We start from the raw sequence: 26,437 nt of genomic DNA on the forward strand, positions 1-26,437 counted from the left end.
GTACCTATGTACGCCCATATCGGTACATGGTCCAATGGGCGTGCCCTTCTCGTATGAGGAGACTCCAAGTGTCATCCTAACCCGCCTCATGCCGGTGTTCCCGGTCAAGAACGACATTACCTAACTAGTAGCACGGCGTGACCTTTTCCTACCCTTCTCCCGACCACTGGCAGACATCTAGTCGATGGCAGCCGCAGACCGCCCATGATTCAACATTTCCTGAACACATATCGTTGCGACGTGGACTAGAAGGGAAGACGTCCTTGAGATTCGCACATCGTTCATCATTGTCAATATGGCGTTCGGCATATGGTCACCTGTCGCTTCGACTTCAACTTCGACTCCGACTGCGAAGCCCCGTTTCTCATCCTACCTACTTCCCACTTTCAAACTTCCCTTCCGACGCCGCCCCCCGACCAACACATCTCTGAATTCCGACCTACCCTCCCTCAGCAGCTCGCCAACTTCTTCCGTTACGAGCTCCCCCGCCAGCTCCCCCCGCTCCTCGCTACCCACCTACCTCGACGCCGTCTCGGACGACAAGTGCCGTCCAGCCCCAGCCCCAGTCCCCACCCGTCGCCTATCCCGCGCCGCTCCAGATACCCTTCGTTGTTCCAGCTGCTCCTGCGACATCGCCTTCCATGCGCAGATCATGAGCAAAGGCTTCACGGGCCGCCACGGCCGCGCCTACCTCGTTTCCCCGTCGCCGCCCGCCTCGGTCCCCAGTCGCTTCTCCCTCTCCGACCACGACTCGAATTCAGGTGCCGCCGACGGCCGTGAACTGCTCAACATTCGCATCAACATGCCCGAGACGCGCCAGCTCGTGACCGGCTGGCACACTGTCGCCGACATCACCTGCGCTGGGTGCGGGCTCAGGCTGGGCTGGAAGTACGTAGACGCCCGCGACCCGCCGCAATTTTACAAGATCGGAAAGTTCATTCTCGAGACGCAACGCGTTTCCGCTTTTCGTTCTTGGGAAGACGTCGATGCCGATGTCGATGCCGACGACAATGACGGTGCTTACGGTTACGACTGGCACGCGAACCACTCCGGAGAGACGGGTGCCCAAGACGATATAGTCTTTGACTCTGACGATGAAGATGAGTGTGAGGATATCTTTGCCGGCGTCTGGGATCCCGTTACTGTCGCCCAGAGGCGAAGCAGGAAGGGTACAAGATGACAGAGGGAGTGGCGCTCGAGGTAATGCTTCCTTTCGGCCTCTAAAGGTGAACCGGTGTTCTGCCATTTTACAACTTGCCTCACCTGCGATATTGCTTATTTTTATGACGGCGTTGGTATTCGGATGGGTGCGTATATATCCTCTATGGGTCGTCTGGGATGGGAACACTTATACCACGCGGCAAAACGCCACACATTGATCTTCAAAAATATGCCCTTCTTTAGCTATACCCTCACTTCATTTACTGGGCTCGGATACGTTGGGGTTTGACAAGTTCGCAAATTACATTAATGAGATGAATTTCACAATCTTGCTACAGAATGCAATGTCTTTTACTATATATATTTTTGCCTGGGGACGGATGTCTTCACCTGGCCCAAGTCTTACCATCCGACGGATATGCGTCGGCATCCCTTCCCTGATGATGGTCGTATTGTACATGATTGAGTCCCGGTCCCAGCACAACTCCACAAGTACTAGGGAGTCTTCATTCTCTCGCGCCCACCGCCTTACTCCTTGGGCTCTGCAGCGACATAGTGCAAGTACGAACCTAGCAGCTTGATGCCCTCAATGTAGTTGCGTTTGTCAAGCTTCTCATTGATCGAGTGCGCACCGTCGGTTGAGCTACCCATGGGGAGAAGGAGGACGTTCTTCCCGGTGGCCTGCTCAAAGGTGAGTGTAACGGGGATACTAAAGATCACGCGAGTTAATACCCTGATATATATGTATAATGACGCATCAAATGTGCCGTTACATACCTGCCACCCTCACGGGTAAAGTCGGGCTGGGTGCCCCAAACCCTCTCGACAGCCTTGGCCGCAGCCGAGAAGTTCCAGTGCTTGGGCGACGCCACCCACCACTTGCCCGAGTGCTGCTCGTACACCTTCATGGTGTTCTTGCTGCCGAGCTTGGCAAACTGCTCCTCGACGTACTTGAAGACAGCCTGGTTAGTCTTCTCAATCTCCATGTTCGGGACGGTCCGGATAGAGAATTTTCCGATGACCTTTGCCGGAATCACCGTCTTGGCACCTGGGGCAGAGAATGCCCCCTCGATTCCATGGATCGAGAGCGACGGGAACCGCCAGCGGGCCATGAGCGTCGATTTCTTATCATCGAAGATGGTCGTCTTGCTGCCGAGCGATTCGTAAATGTCGTCCATTGTGAAGGAAATGTTGTCATACAGGCCCTCCTCTTCCGGAGTCACGGGAGCGACTTGCTCGGCAATGCCGGGAATCTGGATCTTGCCGTTGGTGTCGACGAGCGAGCCAAGAAGCCGCGTCAAATCGGTCATGGGCTCTTGGGCGGTGCCACCAAAGACACCGCTGTGTAGGTCGGCACCGGGACCCGATACCTCGATGGAGTAGTAATTGCAGCCTCGCAGACCGTAGGTCAAGCAGGGCTTCTCCGTGCCCAGCCAGTAATTGTCCGAAATACAGATGGCTTCGGCGTCGGCGAAGTACTTGTTGGCTTCGGCCACGATAAGGTCGTCCAGACCCTCTGACCCGTATTCCTCCATACCCTCGAAGCACATCAGGAGATTGACGGGAAAGTCGATGCCGGCCTTCTGGTGCGCTTCAATGGCGTTCAGCCAGCCGAGAACGGGACCTTTGTCGTCCGTGGATCCTCGACCGAACATCCTGCCTTTCTCGTCCACCGTAAGGTCAAACGGCTCGGTCGCCCAGCCATCGCCCTTCTCTGCGGGCTGGACGTCGTAATGGCCATACACCAGAATGGTTCTCTTGTTCTTGTCATTTCCGTACCGGGCTAGTACGACAGGAGGCAGTTCCAGGCCAGGATGCCCGGGCTGCTCGCCAAGGGGCCGGAGTTCGACAGAGGCTCCCAGGGCCTTCAGCTCGTCAGCTAGCCACTCGCCCATCCGAACGACATCGGGACGGCGAGCGGGCTCGGCAGAGATGGAGGGAATGGCCACAGCCTTCCGGAGGCGTTCGATGTACAGGCCAGCATCGCTGTCGACCTGCTTGAAGAAACCGTCTAGTTGAGGCGCCATCTTTCGAGCTTGGTGGGCTTGTATGGTTGGTGTGAGATAGGATCGAGCACTTGGGAGAGATGATGGAGCAACTGCAAACGGCCGAGCTTTGGGGAGAAGAAGAGTTGGTTTTCTCGAAATGGCCTGCGAGCACCACGAGGGGCGAAGGAGGGAGATGCGGGGCATTACGCCAGAGGATGACAATTATTTACCACCAGCTCATTGGGCAGATGGGACGCAACAGTGAAGGCTCAAGGTTCGTTAGCAAGGCAACTGGATGGCGGGGTCGAAGGAGCGGCCAGCGCCGGCATTCGCAGGACGGGCAGGTTTGTATCGGTCAGGTTTGTATCGGTCAGGTTTGTAATCAGGATAAAACGTGGTCACGTGATTTCATTGGTAATCCCTACCTAATTGGCAGCCAAGCCGGCAAACTTGAGTCACATGACCAACCTTGCCTCTCTCTGCCTGCAAATTCTTAACATCGTTTCCCCCTCCCCCTTGTGACTGTTTCGTTTCTTCCGTCCACTTCCACATTCACCCACCAGTCGTACGAGGAGCAACGGAATACAACACCACTGCAAACCGACCCCGAAGCATCAAACTTATCTCCTTCCGTTGACTATTTGTGATCCGTGAAGGACTGCCCTCCTCTCTTTGATTTTACGGTCGCGAAAACGAAATCACGCATTCTCTCTTTCACAAACCCTCCAGCATCGGCGGATCTTCGACGTTCCCAGTCCAGATCGTTGACATTGTCGACAACATATTAGAGCCGCCTTTGAACGCAACGCAGACAAATAAAGACTGACGAGGGAATCATTATTTTTGGCGGGCTAACTAAGGCTGCTTTGCTGATGGTGCTCGTGGCGCAAGAGTGATTTGGATGTGTGGAGGATCTCAATTCTCAAAGGACTGCCTTTTACTCTGCCTTGGCGATATTCTCCCTTTTTGGGCTTTGTACTCTTCTTTTTTCTTCCTTCCGTATTCCACCTAACCCAGCCTTGCATATTGTTCCCAAGACAATCATAAATTGATTCTCCCTCCTTGAAGGTTCAGCGCGAGAGATCAAGAATCAAGAAACAAAATCTAGGGTTCCCCTCCCCCCCGACCAAACGTACTGACGTCCTTGCTCGTGAGCGATCGAGTTGCCAGTACAGACTTGTCTGCCTTTTTTGACAGCAGGAGAAGAGTTGGTTATCTTTAGGAGAGATATAGGCCGTTCTGTCGTCCTCTCGGTTTCTCTGCGACATCACCTAGGTCATTCAGCACAATTTACCACCAAACCGTCAACATGTCGTCGTCCGTTTTTTTCAAGTTCAAGTCTCAGAAGGAGCCCACGCGAGTGGAGTTCGACGGCACCGGGATTTCAGTTTTCGAGCTGAAGCGAGATATCATCCTGAAGAGCGGTCTAGGCGACGGCACAGATTTTGACCTGGCCATTTATACCGAGGATGGTAGCGAGGGTAAGTCGAGATGAGCATGTACCTGAAGCACGACTTGTGACGCTAATGATCCTACAGAGTACGATGACGATACCACGATTATCCCGCGGTCGACAACCGTTGTTGCTCGGCGTCTTCCTGCCGCGAAGCCAGGCGCCGGGCGTGGCGCACGATATGTTCTGGGCAAGATGCCTGTGTCAGCAAAGAACTCGGCGCGCAAGGAGCAGACGGTTAAATCGACAGTTGCGAAGCCAACCACGAATGCTTTCACACAGATGAGCAGTGCTATGACAGAAGAGGAGAAGATGGCAGCCATGTTCGCTGCCCAGAGCGAGCAGTGGTCAGCTCAGCAAGAAGAGATGTCCCAGTATGTAATCCACCCATCCATTCCAATATTTGCATCATTGTCAGCTAACAATCGCAGTCAAACCCCGGTCTTCCACAAGGGTGGCTCCAAGAGGCCAGCTAATGTCCCAGACCACGATCCCCCCAACGGGTATATCTGCTATCGCTGCGGAGAGAAGGGGCATTGGATTCAACTTTGCCCTACTAACGACGACCCCGAGTTCGACAACCGGCCGCGAGTGAAGCGGACAACGGGTATTCCGCGCTCTTTCTTGCGGACCGTTGACAAATCGGTTGCCCTTGCGCAGAACGGCGACGACGACACCAAGAGACCATCGGGAATCATGGTAAATGCCGATGGAGAGTTCGTCGTTGCCGAACCTGACAAGGCGTCTTGGGAACAGTTTCAGGCCAAGGCCAAGTCGTCAGCCTCGGCGGCAAAGGCCATTGCCATGGGCGACAAAGAGGTACAGGAGAGGGGATTGGCTTGCCCAATTGACAAGAAAATGTTCATAGAGCCAATGAAGACTCCGTGCTGCCAGAAGACGTATTGTAATGATTGCATCACCAATGCTCTCATCGAATCAGACTTTGTCTGTCCGCATTGCAATGCGGATAGCGTCTTGATTGACGACTTGAAGCCAGATGATGAGGCTGTCAAGACAATGAACGATTACCTGAAGGAGAAGTCGGAGCCGAAGAGCCCCGCTGCGACTACGCCTGCCGCCGCCGCTGCCTCCTCGCCAACGTCTGCGACCAAGGATGCGGTTCAGGACAAGACAGAAAGTTCCCAGCAAGAGGTGCAACAACAGGCGGACAAGGAGAAGGCTGCATCCAATTCTCCAGCGCCTGCCGCGGCCAAGGCCTCGCCTAAGGATACCCCGACACAGGCGACGTCACCTACATCCGCAGCCGCGGCGCCAGCGCCCAAGGAAGGAACCCCGTCTGCCGAAGCCAACGCCAAGAAACGACCAGCCGACGACTTGCTCGAGAATCCGAAGATTCCAAAGGCGCCCAAGGCTATGCAGAGGCAACAGGAACAGCAACAGCAGCAACAGGCCATGATGAACGGCGCGTTCGGTATGCCCATGAATCCTATGATGGGCTTCGGGGGGTTTGGGGGTGTGAATATGAACATGGGCAACTTCCCTATGGGGATGCCCAACATGGGCAACATGAATATGGGCATGCCCATGATGAATGGGATGAATCCTATGATGGGCATGCCCGGCTTCAATCCCATGCAGGGCGGTTTCCCCCCCGATATGAATGGGAATGCAATGTTCAACGGCAACTTCAATATGAATGGTGGCGGTATGAACGGTATGAACGGTATGCAGGGGATGCCAGGGATGCTCGGAGGGCCCATGAATGGCTACAACAATCAACAAAGACACAATTTCACCCAGCCCAGCAACGACGACGATGCCTACTTCCGCAGGCCTGTTAATCCCCACCGCCACCAGAGCCGTCAGCGACGAGTGCCTCGTCCGAGCGACTACCGGGAACTGTGAGATTTCCCTCATGTCGGGCTATCTGAAGTGGCTCACAACCTGGAGACGACCAGCCAATTGCGCTGCAAGACTGGCCCGGATTTCCCACAGAGCGTTTCATTACGTTGCTAATTCTGTATAATATTGGCCCAAGCACCATTCTGGGTTGTCTGGCGGCAATCTTCGCATCCACCCAAGGTACGGTCGCGTTGGCATTATCCCATTGGACAGATATCGGAAGCTATGGCGTTGGGGAAGGGAACGGGGCTTTTATTTCTATTGTTTTTCTGCGTTTATCTCTTGGGCAAAAGGATGCGGAAGGATGCATGGGACGGGCGGGCATAGAAGGGTCTCCAGGGGACAGGGTCAGGAGACATGAACTGGAGGGTGTTGTGTGGAAAGAGTGACGGTCTTCGCCGTACCAGCGACAGGGCGGATTACGCTCCTTTGTTTTCATGAATTGCGTCGTAACTTGATGAATTGAGAAATAAACCCTTTCAACCAACATGCTCGCCGGGTATCAAATCGTTATTCACTGCTGTATTCTAATGCTCCCCGTACTCCTATGGCATAAAACTCGTAGATCCGCGTGTCCGCATGTATATCGTCCAGGATCCCCCACGCAGTCTCTCTCGGACTAGATATAAAAACCCACACCCTAGTTTTTCCTCCTGTTTCATATAATTCCGAGTGACATCTTTAATCCATCTCTGGTGGAACGTACGGCTTGACGAGCATCTCACTAAACCTCTCGAGCTTTTCTTTCCCGCGGACCTCCTCGACCAGCAAGGGCATCTTGACGACATTGAACTCGTCGTAGAGTTCCTCGATCTGCTCGAGGTACTTCTTCTGCATCTTGCGACGAGCATTGCATTGGTCACAATCGGAGCCCTTCTTGGGGAAAAGGAGCTGGTTGACGACGATCGAGTGGGTGTCGATGCCATAACTGGCTAGCTCCTGAATCATGCGCTCTGTCTCATATAGACTGAGGAATTCGGGGATGCAGACGCAGACAAAGGTGGTGAGGGTCTCGTCCTTGAATTGGGCGTTGACCTCGGAGATGGTCTCGCGGAGGGAATCGAGCTTGGCCATCATGTCATTGAGGTTCTGGCCGTTGGGTAGCTGTCCTCCCTGGCCGAGGAAGCCGTTAAGGAGGGGCCCGTACTGGGAGGAGAGCTGGGAGATCTTGGCCAGGGCCTTCTCCAGGACGGAAGGGAACTGGAGGAAGCGAAGGGTGTGGCCCGTCGGGGCAGTATCGAAGATGATGGTCTCGTATGACATGGACTTGACCTGTTTTAGGATCTCGGCGAAGGACATGGCTTCGTCAATGCCGGGGATCTAGACTCGACAGCCTTCAGTCAAGACATGGTGTTCTCTTTACAGCATCCAGGAAGTCTCTGGAGAAACGGGGACGTCGCGACTCACAGCAAAGGCCAGATCCTGCATCATGCCCCCCAAGCCGCCACCCATAGCGTCGAGATCGTCGGCGCCCTGGCCGGCGAGGAGGTCCTGCATGCTGCCGTTGGGGTCGATTTCCATGGCGGAGAGGTTATCGAAGCCTTCGACGAGGCGAGCCTCCTTGCCGAACTTTTGGTTGAAGGCGTCGGATAAGTTGTGCGCCGGGTCGGTGGAGATGAGGAGGACGGACTTGCGGGCCTTGGCGAGCTGGATGGCGAGAGAACACGATGTGGTAGTCTTTCCGACACCACCCTTGCCGCCGACGAAAACCCATCGTAGAGTGCGCTGGTCAAGGAGGGGCTGGAGCGTGGGCTCCATGGCGTCCACGTCGATCACAGCGGCGGACATGGTTGTCAAATGTAGGAGGGGGAAAGGCAGGCGGATCGAGGTATTTTTGTTGTTTCTTTCAAGTCTTTCCCTTCTTTTCTTTGTCTTTTTTAGGGGTGTAGATTCGTCTTATCGTCTAGCACGAGACGAAGGGTATCTCGCGACACAAGTCGAGGCGAGGGAAAGGTGTCGAGTTGGGGAGAGACAGAGAGGACGACGTAATTCTAGGCGATTCTACAAGGTGTGTGGTACAGGATGCGGGTAATGGATCGGTGAGTCGGTGAATTGAACCCCGCCATCAGCCAGAGACAGTACCTGTCACCGTGTCAAGTCTGAAAACTTACCAATTGACACGGCTTCACGCTAAATTACCTATTCGTAGAACTGACCGCGATGCTCTCGAGCATCCATACTCAAGCCAGCTCTATATAACAGACCGGACGAATCGCCATCATTTCTTCGCCATGTCCAGAGGCGCGAACGTCATTCGCAACCTTTCTAATAAAGTCAGTTCTCGGACGGTTCAAGTGACGGTCGTCCCAACGCCCATCAAATTCTCGGAACGACGAGCCGTGTTGCACGCATTGCAGAAGTACGCCAACATTGAAGTTTTTCGAAAGCTTGATGTGAGAAATATCCTTCCTTTACCTTCAGAGCCGCTCTTGGAGTCAGAGTAGATCACTGACACATATACGTCCACGCGTAGAAGCACGATGCCTCTTTCATTTCCGTCACACGCCACCAGTCCGGTGCCGAATATCTCGTACAGAAAAGCCCATTCCAATACCAGCTTGCTCCAGAGGTGCATAGCCGCTCAGTCAGGTCGTTCCTGACGACGGCACCTTCGAATGATCCGATTTTAGACTCCGAGGCTGCCAATGGGCAGGACGAAAACGAAAGCGAGGCGCAGCATCTGGGACTCGGGGGCAAGAATAAGCAGTTCACGGTGCACATCTTTCCAGCTTCCGAATACGTCCACTCGGCTGCCATCCGTTCATCACCTCTGCACGGGCCCTGGCCCGACGGTCGTCGTGAGACGGCCATGTTTTCCGCCTTGAAGCGATCAATGCCTCGCGGCATTGCTTCGGATGGGTTGTCGGACTGGGAGTCTGGCGGACAGAGCGCGGACATGGCGCGGAGCAACAATGTGGAGGACCTCGTGTTTGGGTCGAAGTCGCTGGACGTGGAAAAGAGGGCGATGGCCGAGCGGCTACTGCGTCAGAAACAGAAGAAGAGCATGCCCGCTGTGATGGACGGCTTGCTGCACCTCCAGGACCAGGCGTCTCCGGACCAACAGCAGTCGCCTGTTGATGGTCCCAAGACCGATGCACCAGGCACTTGAATCAACCGCGATGCCTGGAAAAAGGTTCCAATCATAACGTTCCCATAAACAACAGAACATGTTCTGGAAATGGGTTAGATGGGCATCGACTGCAATGCCCCGTCGAGCGGTGACCGAGGCAGCACAGCTGCTCACGAACCTCAGTGTCCACTCCTCATGTAACGACCTTCCGCGGGAAATTAGCATGCGCAGTCGGCATGGGCCATGAGAGGCTCAATTCGACCTCGATCTTTAGTTCACGACAGACACCGCTCAATGTTTCGTCAATGCGGCCAACTTACGACTGAGACACACAGACCCAAGCCCCCGCTTTCCGGTACTCAGAGACACGACAAGAGGGCGCCGGAACGCATTGACACACCATAAGCCATAATGACTGGCTATGTTACAGAACCTCTAAGCCAAAACAAGATGGGCTGCCACGTCAATTGTGGCTTTGACCGCGCGCAGTGTCGAATGCCAGCTCAGCAACCTGAGCCGGATATTCGCGGGTGGAGCCAAGTGTTACCGATGGATTGATGTTGCATTTGTGCTTGAATTAAGGGCAACTTGCAAGAGGACGCTTCGAATCAAGATGCATTTTATTAAGGATAGAAATTTCTGACAGGCAGTTCTAACAATCATGAATCCCCCGATCAGTTGGAATACCGATTCGAGCCTTAGCAGTCACACATCAAACTAATCACCGCTTTCTCCTACTCGGCACTTCTAATCCCATTTGATCCTCATTGGCTTACTTTGTAACCATTGCATTGTGATCCCGGCAGTTTGGCTTACTATTTTGACAAACAAACATGATCTTTACTAGGGGTGGCAAGGTGTCCAGGGACCAGGAGACGGTCCAGGTTCCTCGCAGGGACCCACAATCCAGCCGTCTTTGGGTCCCTGCACAGCCAAGCGTGACTACGTCATCCGTCTGCCAGGTTGGGCACGTACCTTTTTTCTCCCACACCTCATCAACCGTGCAACGACGGTGTCACCAGACCACAAGCCAAAGACGCCGTCACAGCCTTACAACGTACATCCTGGGCAGTCGGTATTTCCATAAGCTCGACTTGGCGGCCTCCTCTTGCGATAACGTACTGCATGACGTCGCCACAGGGCTTAGATACTGATGCTATTATTGTCCCTTACGTAGGCCAGTCGATCCGATGCCAACCCATGAGGTCGTCTCGTCTTGCTGTGCTAGGTATAGCGTTCTTCTCCATCTTCCCTGTTTCTCCCCCCGGTCAACGAGGCCGCATTCTCTCTTCCGCTCCGGGAATGTGGCTAGACGCACGTCCCTGGCTGCATACACAGCCCTGTGCTACCTTGCCGGCATCGTTGTCTTGTCTTCTTCGGAGGCACTTATATAGTGTAGTCCCAAGGCTCTCATCCTCCTTGTCTCGTAGACAGTTCACTTGTCCATATCGACGATTCTCCGAGGCTGAAGCAGACACGCGCCGAACACTTGCGCCGATACCGCACGCCGAGAGACGAGGCCAATTCAAGGGACCAATTCTCCACAGCACGAATATACAACGTACAATACACACCATCGCCCACAGCACTACACCTCACACTACACCTCACGACCGGCAAGTCTAGTGGCCCGGCGTCTTCACGATGGGTCTTCTCAGCTTAGTAAACCACTTCGGCACATTCCTGTTGCTCGCAGCAACAGTCCTTCTCGTCGTGTCATCCGTCACAGCTCCCACCGTGAGCTACATCTCTCTCTTCACGGTCGACTTGGGTAGAGGCGATGAAGAAATTACGTTTGGTACCTTTGGCTGGTGTGTCCGCGGGATATCCAACAGGTAAGGAGATCTCATTATCATTCATCAAGGAAAAAGTATGCTCATGAGACATGTGTGAATAGGGGCTGCTCCTCCACGTCCATCGGGTATTCGCCCACCGACATCATTACCGCGGTAGAGGGCACCGAGTTTTCGGATGTCCGCCAAAGCACCGTCGAAGCCCTGACCAACGTAATGATCCTGCACCCGATCGCCGCCGGCATCTCGTTCATCGGCTTCCTCCTGTCCCTGGGCTCGGGCATGTTCGGCTCGTTCCTGGCATCGCTCGTCGCCGGCCTGGCCTTCCTCGTCACCACGGTGGTCCTCATCTGCGACTTTGTTTGGATCTCCGCCGTCCGCAACAACGTCAACGACGATGACGACGGCGGCAGTCCCTCCAGCAGCGCCCGCTACGGCGCCGCGCTGTGGTGCGTCCTCGTCGCCGCCGTGTGCTCTCTCGTCGCCTCGGTCATTCTCTTTGTCACCTGTTGCAGCGGCCGTTCTAAGCGCCGCCGCGAGAATCGCAAATCTGGATTCACAGCTCCTCCCCCCACCACTGGCCGCAGGCGCTGGTGGTCACGTAATCGCTACTAGGCTGTCACCAGCTCGTCCACTTTAGACGCTGGAGCAATAGTATGGGACCACCCAGGTGGTGTGTAAAGTTTGGGTTGCGAACTAATGGAGGGAGATGGTTAATAGGGTGATCTTAATTCGAGGAAGCTGAGGTTTTTCAGGGCGTTCATGATGGGTGTGGTGATGGGGACGATGGATGCCATTTGATGACTGATTGATACCACATGCCTGACAATTATGTGTCGGCAACGAATGATCGGTGTAATGTTTTATAGCGTGCCAATTAAATGATACTTGAACATTCACGGACCTTGTGTGTCTTGGGGGTGAAAGCAGTCAGGTGGTGTCTCACCCTAGCACCGTCATGGGGCTACGATGACTCTAATGGAAGGGGTCGAGAATATGGCGACGAGATGATATATGATTACCTCGTCACATTGGTGCTTGACAATCGATAGAAACAATCCCCGCCGTCTGTTGCCTCGGCTTGACGATTGTCTTACATCTGCCAAGGGGCGAGATCGTGTAATCTGAAGTGTGTTGCTCCCTGTGCATCACGTCGAGGGATGATCGAGATGATTACCTAGGAGAAGACAGCGAGTCTCGCACTAGACTCAGGTGCATGCTGCATTCGCCTGCTAGATCGCTACCTACGAATAAACGAACCAGGAAGTAATTTTGAATTCAATCAGAGAAGGGGACGAGACCATAGAAGAATGGTGGTTTTTGAGTTAATTCTGAATAGCTGGCTAGCCTGTTTCCGTCGTGCTGGCATTTGGCCCCGATGCCGGCATGCAGGTTTGTGACGACGCGAGGGGATTCGTCGCATCGTCGTGGACTCTCGAGTGAAGACTGCATTTTCGAGCGAGAACGCGCATCATGCATGTACGAATTAGGTAGGTAGACAAAATGTACCTTGCCAAGGGGGATATTCGGAGGAACACGGGGGAACTCGCGCATACAACGGTTGCAGGTACTTTGTGAGATGGTACGCTAGAAGTACCTGGACGAGGTAGATATTGTCCTTCAAGGCAGGTGGCAGCAGATCTTTTCGCACACACTTCCACGTTCAGTGACGATTACCCGCCCATTGCCACCAGAACACATGCCTGAATTGAAGCTGGAAGAGGGAAATGATGAAATGTCTCACATTTGGACGATTTCAATGATCTCAATCAATATCCAATCCGATATATTGTAACCTTCTAGGTAGCCCATTTGTCATCCCGCCGCCCGCATTGACGAAGCCGCCGCCAAACTCTCTCGCCCTCACACCAATGAACCAAACCGATAGGCAGACCGATCTCACCGACTGGACGTCAAACATGATATATATCTCCCGTCTTTCCGACAATCCGCATTTCTTCTCCCTTCCTTTGTCTCCTAACAATAAAACCGCGCGCTTGTCAGTGAAACCACGGAAACCGGCACAGAATCGCGGGACAGGCTCGGCCATTCGGAATGCGCAATCGTCAATCTCAGCCCTCCCCACTGTCCACGTAACCCCCGTTGCCGCCCAGCCGCCTGCAATCGTACTATCGTACGTACGTTGTATCCCTCCCCACGTTCCGCCGCCCAGACAACAGGTACGCCAGCCCGTTTCTCCTTTCAACCCCTTCCGTCGTTCTTTCGGTGCGTGTGTGCCGACCACGCCGACTCCACAAAGTCCACCATCCCCTGCCTTGCCCTATTCTGGTTGGCTCTGGTTGCCTCCTTGCACCAATGCTCCCAAGACTCTCCAAGACTCTTTACCCAACAAATTCGATCCTTGGCAAATATACAACGTACCCTCAGTTCTTCCGTCTCGTCGGCGTCAATGATCCAGGGAGTGTGCGTGCTGCAAAGCAGGCCCTGGAGAAGGTCACAAGCGCTCTGTCATCGGTCCTCCATGGCATTTGAAGGGCTCTGAATCCTAGCCTCGCCAGGGCTCATGGACGTGCCAATGGATCAAGGAAGCAAAGGGACAATTGGATGGGCTGGCTGTACTTCGTGCAAAGCGCCACAGCACGTGTGCACCTGTCCACAAGCCAGTCGTCATTACACTGCAATCAAGTGGCCGGGATGGCCGGTGCAAGTGCTCTCTGGGCGGCCATCTCAATTAAGAATAATATCTCGCTCCGAGCGCCGCCTCGATTGAAAATGGTCCCGATTCCCGCCCTGCTTCATTCTTCACTCTTTCCCTTTCCCGACTCTCTTCTCCTACCAACCTAACCTGTCAGCTTCGCTAGAGCATCGTCGACCGGTGTCTGACGCATCTCAGCGCCGAGGTTCATTGTCTTTGGCCAGGTCTTGAGCAACACTTGTAGCACACAAAGTCATTTGTTCCTCATCTGTACCCAGACTTTCTTGTCTCCTTTCTGCCTTCTCCTTTGTCCGTTGTCTTGTGTATCTATCCCCTTATTCCTTTTATTTCACTCCTTTCCTTTCACAGTCAATATCTTCAAACTGTCCTTTGATTATATACTTTCTTTTCTTTCTAAAGACGACAAAGAACACATAATCACAGCCACACAGGTCATACACAACGGCATTTTCTGAGTCCTCCATATTCCGTCACTGCCGGATTGACATCTGTACATTGCAGCGGCAGCATTCGGCCCCTCCTAGTGCATGTCTCCTTCAAATAACCCCTCACATCCTTCGCCGACATCGACCACGGGCGGACACGGGTAATTTTCGTCATCTCCAACAAACGATTGTCAGATTGTCAGATCATCAACTCTCACCGCCATGCCTTCGGATAGCCAAAGTTCACGGACCTCGACCTCCAGCAGGAGGAGACTGCAGGACCATGACACAGGGTTCCCTGAACCCTTTAACGGAGGTATGTCAGAACAAAAGAGAATTCCTATCAACTTGAATCCCGTCAACTTCCCCCTTTCCTCGGCGTCGACGTTTGGTTTCCCGTGACTTTCCAGCTCAAAAGCCTCGCAGTGTCCAACACCACCCTACCACATCCCGAGGCCGATATCTCGCCCGATGCCGTCATCACCCAGGAAGATGTCACTTTCACCAGGAAAGCCCGGTCGTCTCGCCACCCCTTCCGGCAGAAACACAAGCGTACCATCAGCCACGGCCGTCTCACCCGGCCCATGCCGGCCATGTACAGCGACGTCGTCCTCGAGGAGGACGAGGACGCGCTCGAGTCGCCCATGTCCCACACGTCAACCATGGAGTATGAAGAAAGCATGCAATCCGCCAGCGCCTCTCCGAAAACGCCACCCGCCATCACCTTGCCAACTAGCCACTTGAGCCCCGGCAAAGACGGCGATAGCTTCGTATCCCATAGCGCAGGGGAAATGTCCCCGACCACTTCCGAGCGTTCCTACAAGAGGAGGCTATTTCGTAAGCTACGCCTGAAGTAAAACAGACGGGACGGCAAAGAGGCACCGATCAGCCACCCTCACTGAGACTACTGAAAACGGTCGCCCGATACCGAGGGACCGGGAATGCGAGACGACGGCATCCTATTCTGGTTCTGATGATGATGCGATGAAATGATAAGCGATCTTTGGGATAGAGCTATTCTTAGCGCGGAGTTTCTTTGAGCACTCATTCAATTGTTTGGCTGATTCGATTCTACTTTTGTTTTATTTCATCTAGGGAGGTTGGTTGGCTGAACATACACCGAAAAGGCGGATGGGTAAGGGGGCCATATCATCACCACGGACAACAATCGGGCGCACGACCGGACCTGCGACGACTCGACTCCCTTAGGACGCCAACAAGGAAAAGGAATGCCGCATGCATCCTGCTGCACCAGATCGAGCACACAGGTCTGCTTTCATTTTAAAATATTCTTAGGCAACAGATGAATCTAATGGTCACAGTTGTGATATTATATTGATGAGACGGTAATCATAAGTCGTTTCGATATCTCTCTCGTTCCTCAATTGCTCCACTACGATGCGTGCGCTAGGCTTCCTCAATAACAACATGCAATGCACCCATTGATATTTTCCTCCCTCATTCCTTGGTCGGGGCAAAGGACCAGGATATTCAGCATAAATCTGTGCCGTCGTCCCCTCCTCAGCTACCGCGATAGGTGGTGTAACTAAAGGGCGACAGCAGAAGAGGGACATGGTAGCTTTGGCCCTCCTGGACGGTGAAGACGACGACGACCTCGGGGAAGAAGCATTCCTTGCCCTGATCGGCGAAGTACTTCTCAACATCGAAGCGCAGGGTCCAGCGCGAGGGGCCCGTGACGTCGCCGAGGACATCCTCGAGGGTGTAGACGGGGACGTCGCCCGAGGCGGTGGCCGAGCTGTAGGGCAGCCACGCCTTGATGCGGCCGTCGTCGTCGGTGAGGGACTCGAACGTCTTGGGGGCGCCGGAGAGGGTGGGCGGCGTGGTATCCCGGCTGCCGGGCTGGGCGGGGTCGGCAGTGCTTGAGGCCGCGGAGGAGAGACGCACGCGGACGCCTCGGGCGGGGCGGCCTGTGGTGGTGTCGAGGATGTGGCAGGTTATGCGGTCTTTGGCGGGGGTTGGAGCCGCCATTTTATTCTCCCTTTGCTGTGTTCTGTTGTCTGTTTTATCCTACTTGACCCCTAGCTCTTTTGTCTTGTATTGACTCTGGGTAATCCGTGGGTGACGAGTTCAAGGAGTTGGGGAAAGAAGACGAAGCTGTGTTTTGACTGACGATGTGAAACGGGTGGTAGTTGAATGTCAGGTTGGGCGGGTAGGTACCTGATTATCAGCTTAGGTATCTTCGGGTTGCGAATTAGGACGGGGCGGGGTAATGGCAACAGAAGGTAGGAGCTACGGAGTACTAGGTAGTTGGAGCGCCGATTTCTCCCAACGTGCCACGAGCAGGGACGAGGACGGAACTTCATAGGCAGCTGTCTATTAGTGACGTAAGCGGTACCCTGACTTGTGTACGAATAGGTAACATGTAATCAATATATTTCTGTAGCCTTATACCAGGTAAAACCTCAAAAAGTCGGCCAATGCGCCGCCAAATATGGCCCGACTTCCGCCTAGATAAGCAGGTACGACGTGTCGCCTGTTTATAGCATTGGTGAATCTTAGTCGATGGACACAGGCGGCCGGGACCCTCCGATGCTCCGGTGCCGGGGCCCGGGATACGACCCGCTAAGGTTTGCCAGTTGCGGTCCGAAAAAGCGGCTCGGGGGGTGGGTTTTTTCTTTGGATGATTGCCCAATATTCCGGTTTTATATTTAGCATCATGTTCACATGTAGTTCACATATGTTGATAGCCTTGTGTCTTGCAGTTGACGTCAACAATCGTAAAGGCCATAGTGTACTTCGTATAGTGCAGTGTACCTAGCCCAGGGAAAACCAAGGAAGTCTAGGTAGTTCGCATTGGCGCGAGAAACAATGCAAGGAAATGGTCTGTCATAGGTAGGTACGAAGTAGGTAGGTAGTGTATGATAAACACAGTGTTTGAAGCTCGGTGTATGGAGTGACTACAGTGCAAGGTACTGTACAGAGTAAGCCAATGGTATATATGATTGGCTGGAACACTGTTCTGACCGAACACGGCGGCGTCGCACTCACGAAACCACAATAACCCGATGTACTTCGTACTTTTTCAGCTACCTTGCTCGGTCTAGATTCATTACGATAGTGTACTTGGTACCTACTACTTGTACGAATACTTTCACTTCGGTCGAAGCCGAGAAATCGATCTCCGCTTGGTGTTGTCGCATCAGCCTTGGCATCCACGTAGTGACGAGGAGAGCTGACGTACTCCTTGTAGGAAGGACGGGAAAAAAACAACAGAGGAAGATGGCCGAACCACCTGCTGGAGCGATGCCAAGCGCAACGCCGAGAAATCAATTCATGGGATTTGGACGAGGAAAGGACCGAGGAAAGGGCCTTTCCTCTTTGTCCTCGTCCGTGCCATGATTATTCCTTCGATGCGCGTGGTCTCCTTATCCCCTACAGCTCTTTCTCGTCCAGTTCTTCTACAAGGCAACGAGTAAACAAGGGGGAACAAGTCTTGCATCGCGTTCTTCCTATCTTCCTTACAGCCATTACTTGGCCCCTTCAGGCTTCGCCTTCACTCCGTCGCATCTCGATGGCGTTACATCCCACTCGTAAAGACGAGGATGTCCAATACCTCAACGATGACGAGATCAACCGCTTCCTCGACGACCTCGATCACAATGGCGACGGCTACATAGACTACAGCGAGGTGGAGCAGAATCTCGACGCGGCACACGACCAGCTCGAGCTCAACTCCCACCACGTCCTCAAGCACGAGCACGACACCCACGACGAGAAGGCCCGCCATGCCTTCCTCCGGAGCTTGATGGGCTCCGACGCCCAGCGCATCCCCCGCGCCGAATTCTTCGACATTGTCCGCTCCTGGAAGATCCCCTCCCTCGAACAGGCCAGGAAGGAAGAGCAGGATGAGAACCGCTACGTCAGCGGCCTCCACGGCTGGCGCAGGATCCGCGCCTACTGGGCCGTCCACGGGCCCGAGGTTGGCTTCCTCGGCCTCGTCGTCGCCATGCAGCTGGCCTTTGGCATCTGGCAGCTCGTCAAGTACCAGACCAACCCCGAGTACCGCGCCGCCCTGGGCTGGGGCGTCGTCATGGCCAAGACCTCCGCCGGCGTCCTCTACCCGACCTTCTTCTTCCTCATCCTCAGCATGTCCCGCTACTTCTCCACCTGGCTGCGTCGGTCCTACTACATCTCCCGCTTCTTCAACTGGGACCTCTCGCAAAACTTCCACATCCGCATCTCGTGCGTCGCCCTCTTCTTTGCCACCCTCCACGCCATCGGTCATCTCTCCGGCTCCTTTGTCAGCGCCAGCAACCCGGACAACCGGGACGCCGTCGCCCGCCTCCTGGGCCCCGACATGGTCCCCCTCCGCTACGTCGACCTGGTCCGCTCGCTGCCGGGATTCACCGGCCTCACCGCCCTGGGCTTGATGTACCTCCTCTCCCTGCTGAGCATCCCGCAGGTCCGCCGCTGGAACTACGAGGTCTTCCAGCTCGGCCACCTGCTCATGTTCCCCATCATCGGCCTTCTGATGGCCCACGGCACCCGGGGTTTGTTCCAATGGCCCATGTTCGGTTACTTCCTCGCTTTCCCCACCCTCCTGGTCCTCGTCGAGCGCGTGGTCCGCATCTTCTTCCTCGGCTTCTATCCGATCAGGGCCACCATGAAGGTCCTCGACGGCGAGACGGTCGAGATTACCGCCGTCATCCCCAGCCAGCGTCTTTGGAAGTACAAGGCCGGCCAGTATATCTTCCTTCAGGTGCCTGAGATCAGCTTCTTCCAGTGGCATCCTTTCACCGTATCCCTCTGCGTCGGCAAGAAGATGCAGGTTCACATCAAAACGGACGGCAACTGGACGAAGAAACTACGCGCTCTGGGCGGCGAGTCGGGCGAGTCGGAGATTGTGGTCGGCATCAACGGACCCTTTGGTGCCCCGGCCCAGAGGTTCTACGATTTTAAACATTCTCTCATCATCGGTGCCGGCATTGGCGTCACCCCGTTTTCCGGTATCCTCGCTGATCTCCAGGTGCATGACGATATGACTTACGGCGGCCCCACTGGCGACCCGCGCGAATCCCTGGGGCCCAGTACGACCGCGGCGTCGACCAAAGAGAAGGCGAGCGATTCCGGGGCAAGGCCTAGTGGGGAGAATGGGGCAGCCGATAACACCACGTCGGGAACGCCCACGGCCGGGGAGAGTCCCTCGGATGGGGTCGGAGACCACGGGCCCGTGGAAGGCGAAGCCAACCTGGATACCGTCCAACCGGACGTGGCCAACCAGGACCAGTCGTCGCCTCAGAAACTCGGCGACTTTCCCGACGATTACCACCGCGTTGACTTTCACTGGATGGTCCGCGACCGGAACTACCTCCAGTGGCACTCGGACCTGCTCAACGAGGTGTCGGTCAGCCAGGCGTGGTGGCCACGCGAGCGGCCGAACGAGCGGCCCCACCTGGACATCCGCATCAACACGCACGTCACGGCCAAGAACAACGACATTGTCACCCACGTCTACCGCTGGCTGCTGGAGATGCACCGCACCCCGGAGCACCCCCTCAGCCCGCTCACGGGCCTCCTCAACCCCACGCAGTTCGGCCGGCCCGACTTTGACAAGATCCTCGACCGGCACTACGACGAGATGGTCCAGTTTGGGGCCAGCAGGAGGGTGGCTGCCGAGAAGGCGGGGAAGCGGTATGACGGGGACTCGGAGCTCAAGGTCGGCGTCTTCTACTGCGGTGCGCCGGTCGTGGGACAGATCTTGGCGGATAAGTGCCACAAGCTCACGGTTCGGGGTCGTCATGACGGGACCAAGATTGAGTACTTTTTCATGATGGAGGTTTTCAATTGATTCTGAGCATATGTGCAATGTACGGAGCACAAGCAACTGAAATGGAATGGAGGACTGAGTTTTGTATGAGTGACGACGTCGCGGAATTCATGTCGTCATTTATGTTGTACACTACTGTATTTGTATTTCCCATTCTCCAGAGATATCCCATGTATGGAAAAGAAGTCCCATCGCATTATGTTAATCAAGGGCTTCAGTCTTCCGTTCCCTCGTATCGAGCTTTAGATAAAGATTTCTCCTTTCATCCTCGGGCAACCAAAGCCGTCTCCCTCGACTGGGTAACCGAGTTGACGAAAGAAATGTACAACATAATCACCCTCACAGCCTAGCAAGTCCAATCTGACCTGGGACCTCAACCACAATCTCGCCCTCGCCTTCCCTGTCGCCGAAGACGACTTCCTGGCAATCTTCCTTGGCGACACCGTTGGCGAACTGCGTGACGGCAAACTCGACCGCCGAGCCGGCCGGACCAAGCGCCACCATGGGGGCGTGCCAGACCCCCGCGCCGTAGGTGACGCCTTGGCCCGGCCCGGCGATAAAGGCGCGCAGGTTACGAAGGTCCGGGATACCACGGGCCGGCGTCGTCGCACTCTGCTCTCCCCTCTTCTCTCCTCCACTTCCCTTTGAAGATGGCGACGATGACGGTGGAAAGGGAAGGTCTTGGTCCAGGGGTCCGGAGGGTAGGCTTGGGGCTACGATGACGAGGTAGGTGCTTGTTGGAGCTGCTGGGCCCCGGGATAGGGGCACGAAGGTTTGTGTCGTGAATGGGTGGCGTTCGAGGATCGTGACAGGGAAGAAACCCCCGCCGCTCCTGTGCTGGCCGGAGGTTGAGTTGAGGGCGGGGGATGGGTGTGAGGAGGAGGAGGATGGCGGCGGTGGAGACCGGCGACGAAGAGGGCGAGCGGCACAGACGAAGAGATTGAGGACTGGTTTGGAGGGGACTCTGCTCGGGGCGGAGGTGTACAAGTCTAGGGGACGAGAGAGATGCTGGTATTTGATGGCCGTGCCTTGGTTCGCTGGCACGGCGTCGTGGGTGAGAGTCGCGGCGAGGGATGGGGACGGGTGGACGGACGGGTGGGGGTTCTGGACTACGGAGCCGAAGGGAGCGAACCCGGCCGGGGTCAGGGGTTGGGCGGATATGGTGAGAGAGTCGGATTTGTCGAGTGTGATCCTGATGGGCGCCATTATGGTTGGGTTGTGATGATGGTCGCTTCGCGTATCGCGCTTTCAATGCGGTGGGTCACTTCCGCAGTTCCCGTGGTCAGGTCAGGTCAAACGGATTGCTTGGGCAACTTGGAACATATTAGGAAAATCGGGCGATACTGGTAGAAGGAATGGAGTGGTATTGGAGGAGCAGTGTCTGGGCCAGAACTGCCAATAAGACTGATGTATTTCGAGATAAGATGGAGATAAGGATCGGTGAGACCACCAAGGTGAGCAAGGTGAGCAAGGTGAACGAGGTGGGGTTAGGTTAGGTATCCTGATGAAGTGTACAACGTATGAAGTAACGTCACTTGTTATTACTAAGGGCCGTCTTCTTCGGGCCAAGTTCTCCTGTCCACAACCTTTTGTCATTATTTCGCTCTAGGATTTTATTGTCCGCGAATACAGCGATAAGACCGTTACACTTGCCAGTCACAATTGAACTGATGGAGACGGCAACGCTCAGAATCGAGACATCAGGTCATATTACTAATTACCACCTATTTGCGTCCTGGGTCACGTGGCGATTCTACCCCAGGTCTTCGACCCACAATTAATATACGGAGAAAGTTAACCGCAACCATCAACTTGCATCTCCATCTTCGACCAACGCTCTCAAGCTGTGTTCATTTCGAGCTCTACCTTTCAATCCTTCATTGGATTGATTTCATGTCACACCGTTGTTGAAACTACAGTAATACAGCATCAGTATTCAGAGCAATTGACGACGGGAGCATCCCTATGGGTCTCCGCCGATACGAGCCCCGCGTCCCGCATCACGAACCACGAATCTAGGCGCGATGGCAAGCGTTTTCCGAGCTTCTTTGCCCCGCGATCGTCTTCTCCAGCTACCCCACATACCGATGAAGCTCCTAATGACTAGTGTTAGCCGTCTTGGCTTTGCTTAATGACTTGGTGATGCTGTAAACTCGGGCTGTTCGCCTGCCTGCGTACCGACTATATCTGTCTAGCTCATCCCTCGGCAAGATGGAGATGCATCTGCCCCTCTCCTGACCCATTCCCCGCGACGTAATCGTAGATCGATCATATACCTCCCGAGTGTGTCTTGCCAGCCTTTCACGATACGAGTGAGCTTTCTCACATAGTCTCCCGCGACTACAGCAGACGGATCCTTCTCCCACCGCCATAAATAACAGCTCAACCACAGCCCTTTCACGACTGAGCGGATATTTCGTCAAGATGGTGCAGCTCAAGGCCAAGCCCGACTACACAAAAGTCGACCCCAACTTCAAGCCCCTCCCTAAGAACGGCTGGCTATCAACCATCGACCCCGAGTTCGCCAAAGTCAAGGATGCCGCCGACGCCGCCGTCGCCCAGCTCTGGGAGCCCGGCCTCGACATGGCCGCCTTCAAAGCCGCCTGGATGTCTCCCCCTCCAGCCCCAGAGGGATGTCCCGTCGAAGGCGTCGATGTAGCCACTGAGCTGCGCAAGATCCCCATGCGCGACGGAGCCGAGATTGAGATTAAGATTTACAAGAGCAAGACGCCTTCTGCCGAGACTCCGGCTCTGGTTGTGCGGTTCCACGGCGGTGGCTGGGTTGTGGGTGGCCACACCACCGAGGAGCCGGAGAGCTTGCTACTGGCTGGCAAGGCCAATGTCGTCGTCGTCAGCGTGGACTACAGAATGTGAGTAGTCGAAGGCCTCACCCCGGGGGTTTGGTTTTAGCTGACATGTGAGCACCCAGGGCCCCGGAATACGTATTCCCCTACGCTATCGATGATTGCTGGGACGCCGCGAAATGGGTACGCCTGTTTCTACTTCTCTCTTCCTCTCTTCCCTCTCTCCCATCGCCTTGCTAACGCTGCTGTCCACACTGTATAGGCCAAGGCCAACGCTGCATCCCTCGGCGCCGACCCCGAGCGCATCATCTTCATCGGCAGCTCCGCTGGCGCGGGTCTCGCCGCCGGCGTGGCTATCCGAGCTCGCGATGCCCGGTATGACTGGCGTACGGGGTCAGGCCCTCAACTTCCCCGCCGTCTGTCACCCCAAGTTCTTCCCCCACGACAAGTACGAGGGAGGTAGCTACCAGCAGAACCATGACGCCTCGGTCGTGGACGCTATCAAGATGGAGTTCTTCCTCGATCTATACATCCCCAACCCCACACCAGATCCCGGCCACTCTCCGCTACTTGCGGATTCTTTGAAGGGAACTGCGCCAGCACGTACGTCCATGCCCCCTATTTTCTATCAGCCTCCTCTCTCATATGAAGACTCTAACCGCCCAGATAGTCGTCCAAGTTGCTGGTTTAGATCCCCTGCGTGACGAGGGTATCGCATACGCCGAGCGCCTCCAAGCCGAGGGCGTCCCTGTGGAACTCCACACCTACCAGGGCATGCCTCACTGCTTCTACATGTTCGCCGCACACCCCAAGTCCGCAGACTATTACAGCCGGTCTCTCGAATTCGTGAAGAAGGCCGCCGCCAAGTCGGCCTGATGCCTATCTAGAATTCTCTGAGGGATGTTAAGATATGGCATGTCTGCTTGTGTATATACCATATGTTCCAAGCCTAGTACTGAAGAACCAAATCAAGATCATATCAGCTTTTGTACCCCCGTCTTTGTCTAACTAACAAGCGGAAGAGAGTGAATCTCTGAGAAGGGCCGAGGAGATTTTGTGGAACATATTTCTTTCTGATTATCTCATGCAAGATTCTCGGGATAAAATAACCGTCCAGCTCATCAAGAACCTCAAGCCCGACACGTTTATTCCGTTCAGGGGTCAAAATTTGTGTAGACCCGTCCCTCCCACGCCACGAGAGCAGGCCATGTGCGACCCTGACTCGGCGCTGGCCCATTCGTCCCGACAAGTAGGCGTACATCGCCCTCATTGCATCCCAACGCCGTTGCCACATCGCCCACGCCCCTTTCCGACCGTGAAAAGTTCATCACCACCAGCGCCTTCCTCGGCGTACCGTCCCTCCCGCCCCCTGAGCCGGGACCCTCCTTGACGTAGGTCCAGACCTCCTCGTCGTCTGGGTCGAGCAGCTTGTGCGAACCGAACACGAAGACGTCCTTGTATCTCTTCCGCAGCTTCATGACGCGTTTGTAAAAGGAGAGGATCGAATCTGGGTCGTGCCGTTGCCTGGCGGCGTTGATGGCCGCGTAATCGTCATGGACGCGCATCCAGGACGTCGCGCCGGCATCCGAGAACCCGGCGTTGGGCTCGTCGCTCCATTGGAAGGGAACCCGCGCGTGGTCCCTAGCCAGTATCCGCAAGCCATGCATCGTCTTGCGGACCCTCTCCCCGTCGCCCGACTCAACGGCCTCGGCGTAAAAGTTGGCGCTCTCAATGTCCTTGTACTCCTCCATACCCCATGACGGCGGCATGTTCGTCATGCCAATCTCCTGGCCCTGGTACAGGAACAGGGTGCCCGTCATGGTCGCCTGCCACAGGGCGATGGTCTTGGCGGAGCGGGACCAGAGGTCCGGAGTGCTCGTGTCGCCGAAGCGCGAGACGGCGCGGCCGTTGTCGTGGTTCTCGCAAAAGGCGGTGGCCCAGGCGTCGGTCCCTTCAATAAAGGACTGCCACTTGGCGGTGAGGCGCTTGAGAGTGGACAGGGGGAAAGGGTCGTAGATGTACTTGGCGCCAAAGCCGTTACCGTTGCCCAGGCGGATGACGGAAAACTCGAAGACCATGTCGAGCTCCTGGGCCTGGGCGGAGACGTAAGGGATGACCTGGTTGGGTTCCGGTGTGAGAGACAGCTCGCCAACGGAGACGGCGTTGTAAGGGGCGAGGACCTTGCGGTTCATCTCGTGGATGAACTCATGGATGCGCGGGCCGTTGCACCACATCTCGGGTGCTGGCTGGTGGGGGGAGGTGGGATCGGTAACGGGGGCGTCAACAAAGTCGGTCCTCTTGGAGTACTTGTTGACGGTGTCGATGCGGAAACCGTCAACGCCACGGTCGAGCCAGAAGCGCATGGTGTTCTCGTAGATGGCCTCTCGGCACTTGGCGTTTTCCCAGTTCAGGTCCGGCTGATCAGGAGCGTAGAGGTGCAGGTAGTATTCCTGGGTCTGTTCGTCCCAGGTCCACGTCGGACCGGCGAAATAGCCACGCCAGTTGGTGGGAGGGTGGCGGGCCCCATTATCGTCGTAGCGCGCGGGTCTCCAAATGTACCAGTCGCGCTTGGGGTTGTCTTTGGAGGAACGAGATTCCTTGAACCACTCGTGCTCGACCGAGGTGTGGTTGACGACGAGGTCGAGGATGACCTTCATTCCCCTCTTGTGGCATTCTTCCAGGAGGGCGTCGACGTCCTGGACGGTGCCATACGGAGCGTAGATCTTTTGGTAGTCAGACACGTCGTAGCCCATGTCTTTCTGTGGGCTTTCAAAGATGGGCGATACCCATACGACATCGACGCCTAGCTCCTCAAGGTAATCAATCTTGGATATCAGACCGGGTAGATCACCCCAGCCGTCGCCATTGGAGTCTTTGAAGCTGGCGGGGTAAACTTGATAGAAGAGGGCGTCCTTCCACCAGGGCTCTGTACCGATATAACGGCCCTCATCGTCGCTGATGAGGGATCCCATGGTCGGCAGAGTGATCTAAAAAGCGAGGAGAACAAGATGAACACTGGGAGATGGTACGGTGAAGGACGGGTTGGGGAACAACAAACAACCTTTCCCCTGTAGTTTCCGACTGGACCGGGAGGGGTTTTAAGTGCCCGCAAGTCTTGTGATGCCGCCCTTTTTGGTAGACAAGTAGCCCTGAAGGCCGGGTGGAATCAGGCGGGGGTGTTCATCCACCCCTTATGTTGGTTTGTTCTCGGAGCATCGAAAATATCTGGGTAACCAATGCCCCAGAGCTAGTCAGCTGTCCGCACCCTGACCAAACCGATTGGATAAAAACGCTGATAACATGGGTTACACTGAGTGTCTTGAAGTATGGGATACGGGTTCAAGATGGTTGGGGATGATCAGAGGATCATGAATGGAGTCTAGCGGAGGTAAAGGCGAACAGGTCCACAGTAGGT

The 26,437-nt window shown here is 55.1% G+C and overlaps 13 protein-coding genes across 13 annotated transcripts; 7 read left to right on the forward strand and 6 right to left on the reverse strand.

Moving 5' to 3' along the window:
* Positions 1–34: 34 nt before the first annotated feature.
* On the forward strand, positions 35–1,379 carry ACRALDRAFT_207164 (uncharacterized protein; the record flags this gene model as incomplete). Its single annotated transcript, XM_071022186.1, has 4 exons — positions 35–68; positions 182–240; positions 269–1,169; positions 1,201–1,379. 4 exons carry the CDS (start codon positions 35–37, stop codon positions 1,377–1,379), a joined length of 1,173 nt encoding a protein of 390 aa, XP_070876954.1.
* Positions 1,380–1,689: 310 nt separating this feature from the next.
* Positions 1,690–3,188, reverse strand: ACRALDRAFT_1028338 (uncharacterized protein; the record flags this gene model as incomplete). The annotated part of the gene is made up of 2 exons (XM_071014842.1): positions 1,690–1,870; positions 1,939–3,188. 2 exons carry the CDS (start codon positions 3,186–3,188, stop codon positions 1,690–1,692), a joined length of 1,431 nt encoding a protein of 476 aa, XP_070876955.1.
* Positions 3,189–4,458: 1,270 nt separating this feature from the next.
* On the forward strand, positions 4,459–6,468 carry ACRALDRAFT_2040258 (uncharacterized protein; the record flags this gene model as incomplete). Its single annotated transcript, XM_071021036.1, has 3 exons — positions 4,459–4,630; positions 4,688–4,976; positions 5,034–6,468. The coding sequence occupies 3 exons, from the start codon at positions 4,459–4,461 to the stop codon at positions 6,466–6,468; spliced, it is 1,896 nt and encodes a 631-aa protein (XP_070876956.1).
* Positions 6,469–7,146: 678 nt separating this feature from the next.
* ACRALDRAFT_2099892 (uncharacterized protein) lies at positions 7,147–8,253 on the reverse strand (the record flags this gene model as incomplete). Its single annotated transcript, XM_071022977.1, has 2 exons — positions 7,147–7,785; positions 7,873–8,253. 2 exons carry the CDS (start codon positions 8,251–8,253, stop codon positions 7,147–7,149), a joined length of 1,020 nt encoding a protein of 339 aa, XP_070876957.1.
* A 443-nt stretch (positions 8,254–8,696) lies between these two features.
* ACRALDRAFT_2025622 (uncharacterized protein) lies at positions 8,697–9,574 on the forward strand (the record flags this gene model as incomplete). The annotated part of the gene is made up of 2 exons (XM_071020329.1): positions 8,697–8,858; positions 8,939–9,574. The coding sequence occupies 2 exons, from the start codon at positions 8,697–8,699 to the stop codon at positions 9,572–9,574; spliced, it is 798 nt and encodes a 265-aa protein (XP_070876958.1).
* A 396-nt stretch (positions 9,575–9,970) lies between these two features.
* On the reverse strand, positions 9,971–10,322 carry ACRALDRAFT_2016989 (uncharacterized protein; the record flags this gene model as incomplete). The annotated part of the gene is made up of 4 exons (XM_071019865.1): positions 9,971–9,990; positions 10,016–10,106; positions 10,193–10,232; positions 10,312–10,322. The coding sequence occupies 4 exons, from the start codon at positions 10,320–10,322 to the stop codon at positions 9,971–9,973; spliced, it is 162 nt and encodes a 53-aa protein (XP_070876959.1).
* Positions 10,323–10,626: 304 nt separating this feature from the next.
* On the forward strand, positions 10,627–12,630 carry ACRALDRAFT_1061202 (uncharacterized protein). The gene is made up of 2 exons (XM_071016385.1): positions 10,627–11,370; positions 11,433–12,630. Exons 1-2 carry the CDS (start codon positions 11,180–11,182, stop codon positions 11,941–11,943), a joined length of 702 nt encoding a protein of 233 aa, XP_070876960.1. The 5' UTR covers positions 10,627–11,179; the 3' UTR covers positions 11,944–12,630.
* Positions 12,631–14,652: 2,022 nt separating this feature from the next.
* ACRALDRAFT_2025624 (uncharacterized protein) lies at positions 14,653–15,287 on the forward strand (the record flags this gene model as incomplete). Its single annotated transcript, XM_071020330.1, has 2 exons — positions 14,653–14,746; positions 14,857–15,287. The coding sequence occupies 2 exons, from the start codon at positions 14,653–14,655 to the stop codon at positions 15,285–15,287; spliced, it is 525 nt and encodes a 174-aa protein (XP_070876961.1).
* A 664-nt stretch (positions 15,288–15,951) lies between these two features.
* Positions 15,952–16,419, reverse strand: ACRALDRAFT_2040261 (uncharacterized protein; the record flags this gene model as incomplete). The annotated part of the gene is made up of 1 exon (XM_071021037.1): positions 15,952–16,419. One exon carries the CDS (start codon positions 16,417–16,419, stop codon positions 15,952–15,954), a length of 468 nt encoding a protein of 155 aa, XP_070876962.1.
* Positions 16,420–17,672: 1,253 nt separating this feature from the next.
* Positions 17,673–20,880, forward strand: ACRALDRAFT_1061208 (uncharacterized protein). The gene has a single exon (XM_071016386.1). The coding sequence runs from the start codon at positions 17,963–17,965 to the stop codon at positions 20,237–20,239; it is 2,277 nt and encodes a 758-aa protein (XP_070876963.1). The 5' UTR covers positions 17,673–17,962; the 3' UTR covers positions 20,240–20,880.
* ACRALDRAFT_1068407 (uncharacterized protein) lies at positions 20,558–21,424 on the reverse strand (the record flags this gene model as incomplete). The annotated part of the gene is made up of 1 exon (XM_071017562.1): positions 20,558–21,424. One exon carries the CDS (start codon positions 21,422–21,424, stop codon positions 20,558–20,560), a length of 867 nt encoding a protein of 288 aa, XP_070876964.1.
* Positions 21,425–22,439: 1,015 nt separating this feature from the next.
* Positions 22,440–24,546, forward strand: ACRALDRAFT_1074762 (uncharacterized protein). Its single transcript, XM_071018279.1, has 5 exons — positions 22,440–23,088; positions 23,148–23,205; positions 23,285–23,371; positions 23,421–23,625; positions 23,693–24,546. The coding sequence occupies exons 1-5, from the start codon at positions 22,643–22,645 to the stop codon at positions 23,896–23,898; spliced, it is 1,002 nt and encodes a 333-aa protein (XP_070876965.1). The 5' UTR covers positions 22,440–22,642; the 3' UTR covers positions 23,899–24,546.
* On the reverse strand, positions 24,177–25,994 carry ACRALDRAFT_207175 (glycoside hydrolase family 13 protein; the record flags this gene model as incomplete). Its single annotated transcript, XM_071022188.1, has 1 exon — positions 24,177–25,994. One exon carries the CDS (start codon positions 25,992–25,994, stop codon positions 24,177–24,179), a length of 1,818 nt encoding a protein of 605 aa, XP_070876966.1.
* Between the last annotated feature and the right edge of the window lie 443 nt (positions 25,995–26,437).

This window comes from Sodiomyces alcalophilus (assembly GCF_042370955.1).
Source record: "Sodiomyces alcalophilus JCM 7366 unplaced genomic scaffold ACRALscaffold_2, whole genome shotgun sequence".
NCBI classification, from domain to species: domain Eukaryota; kingdom Fungi; phylum Ascomycota; class Sordariomycetes; order Glomerellales; family Plectosphaerellaceae; genus Sodiomyces; species Sodiomyces alcalophilus.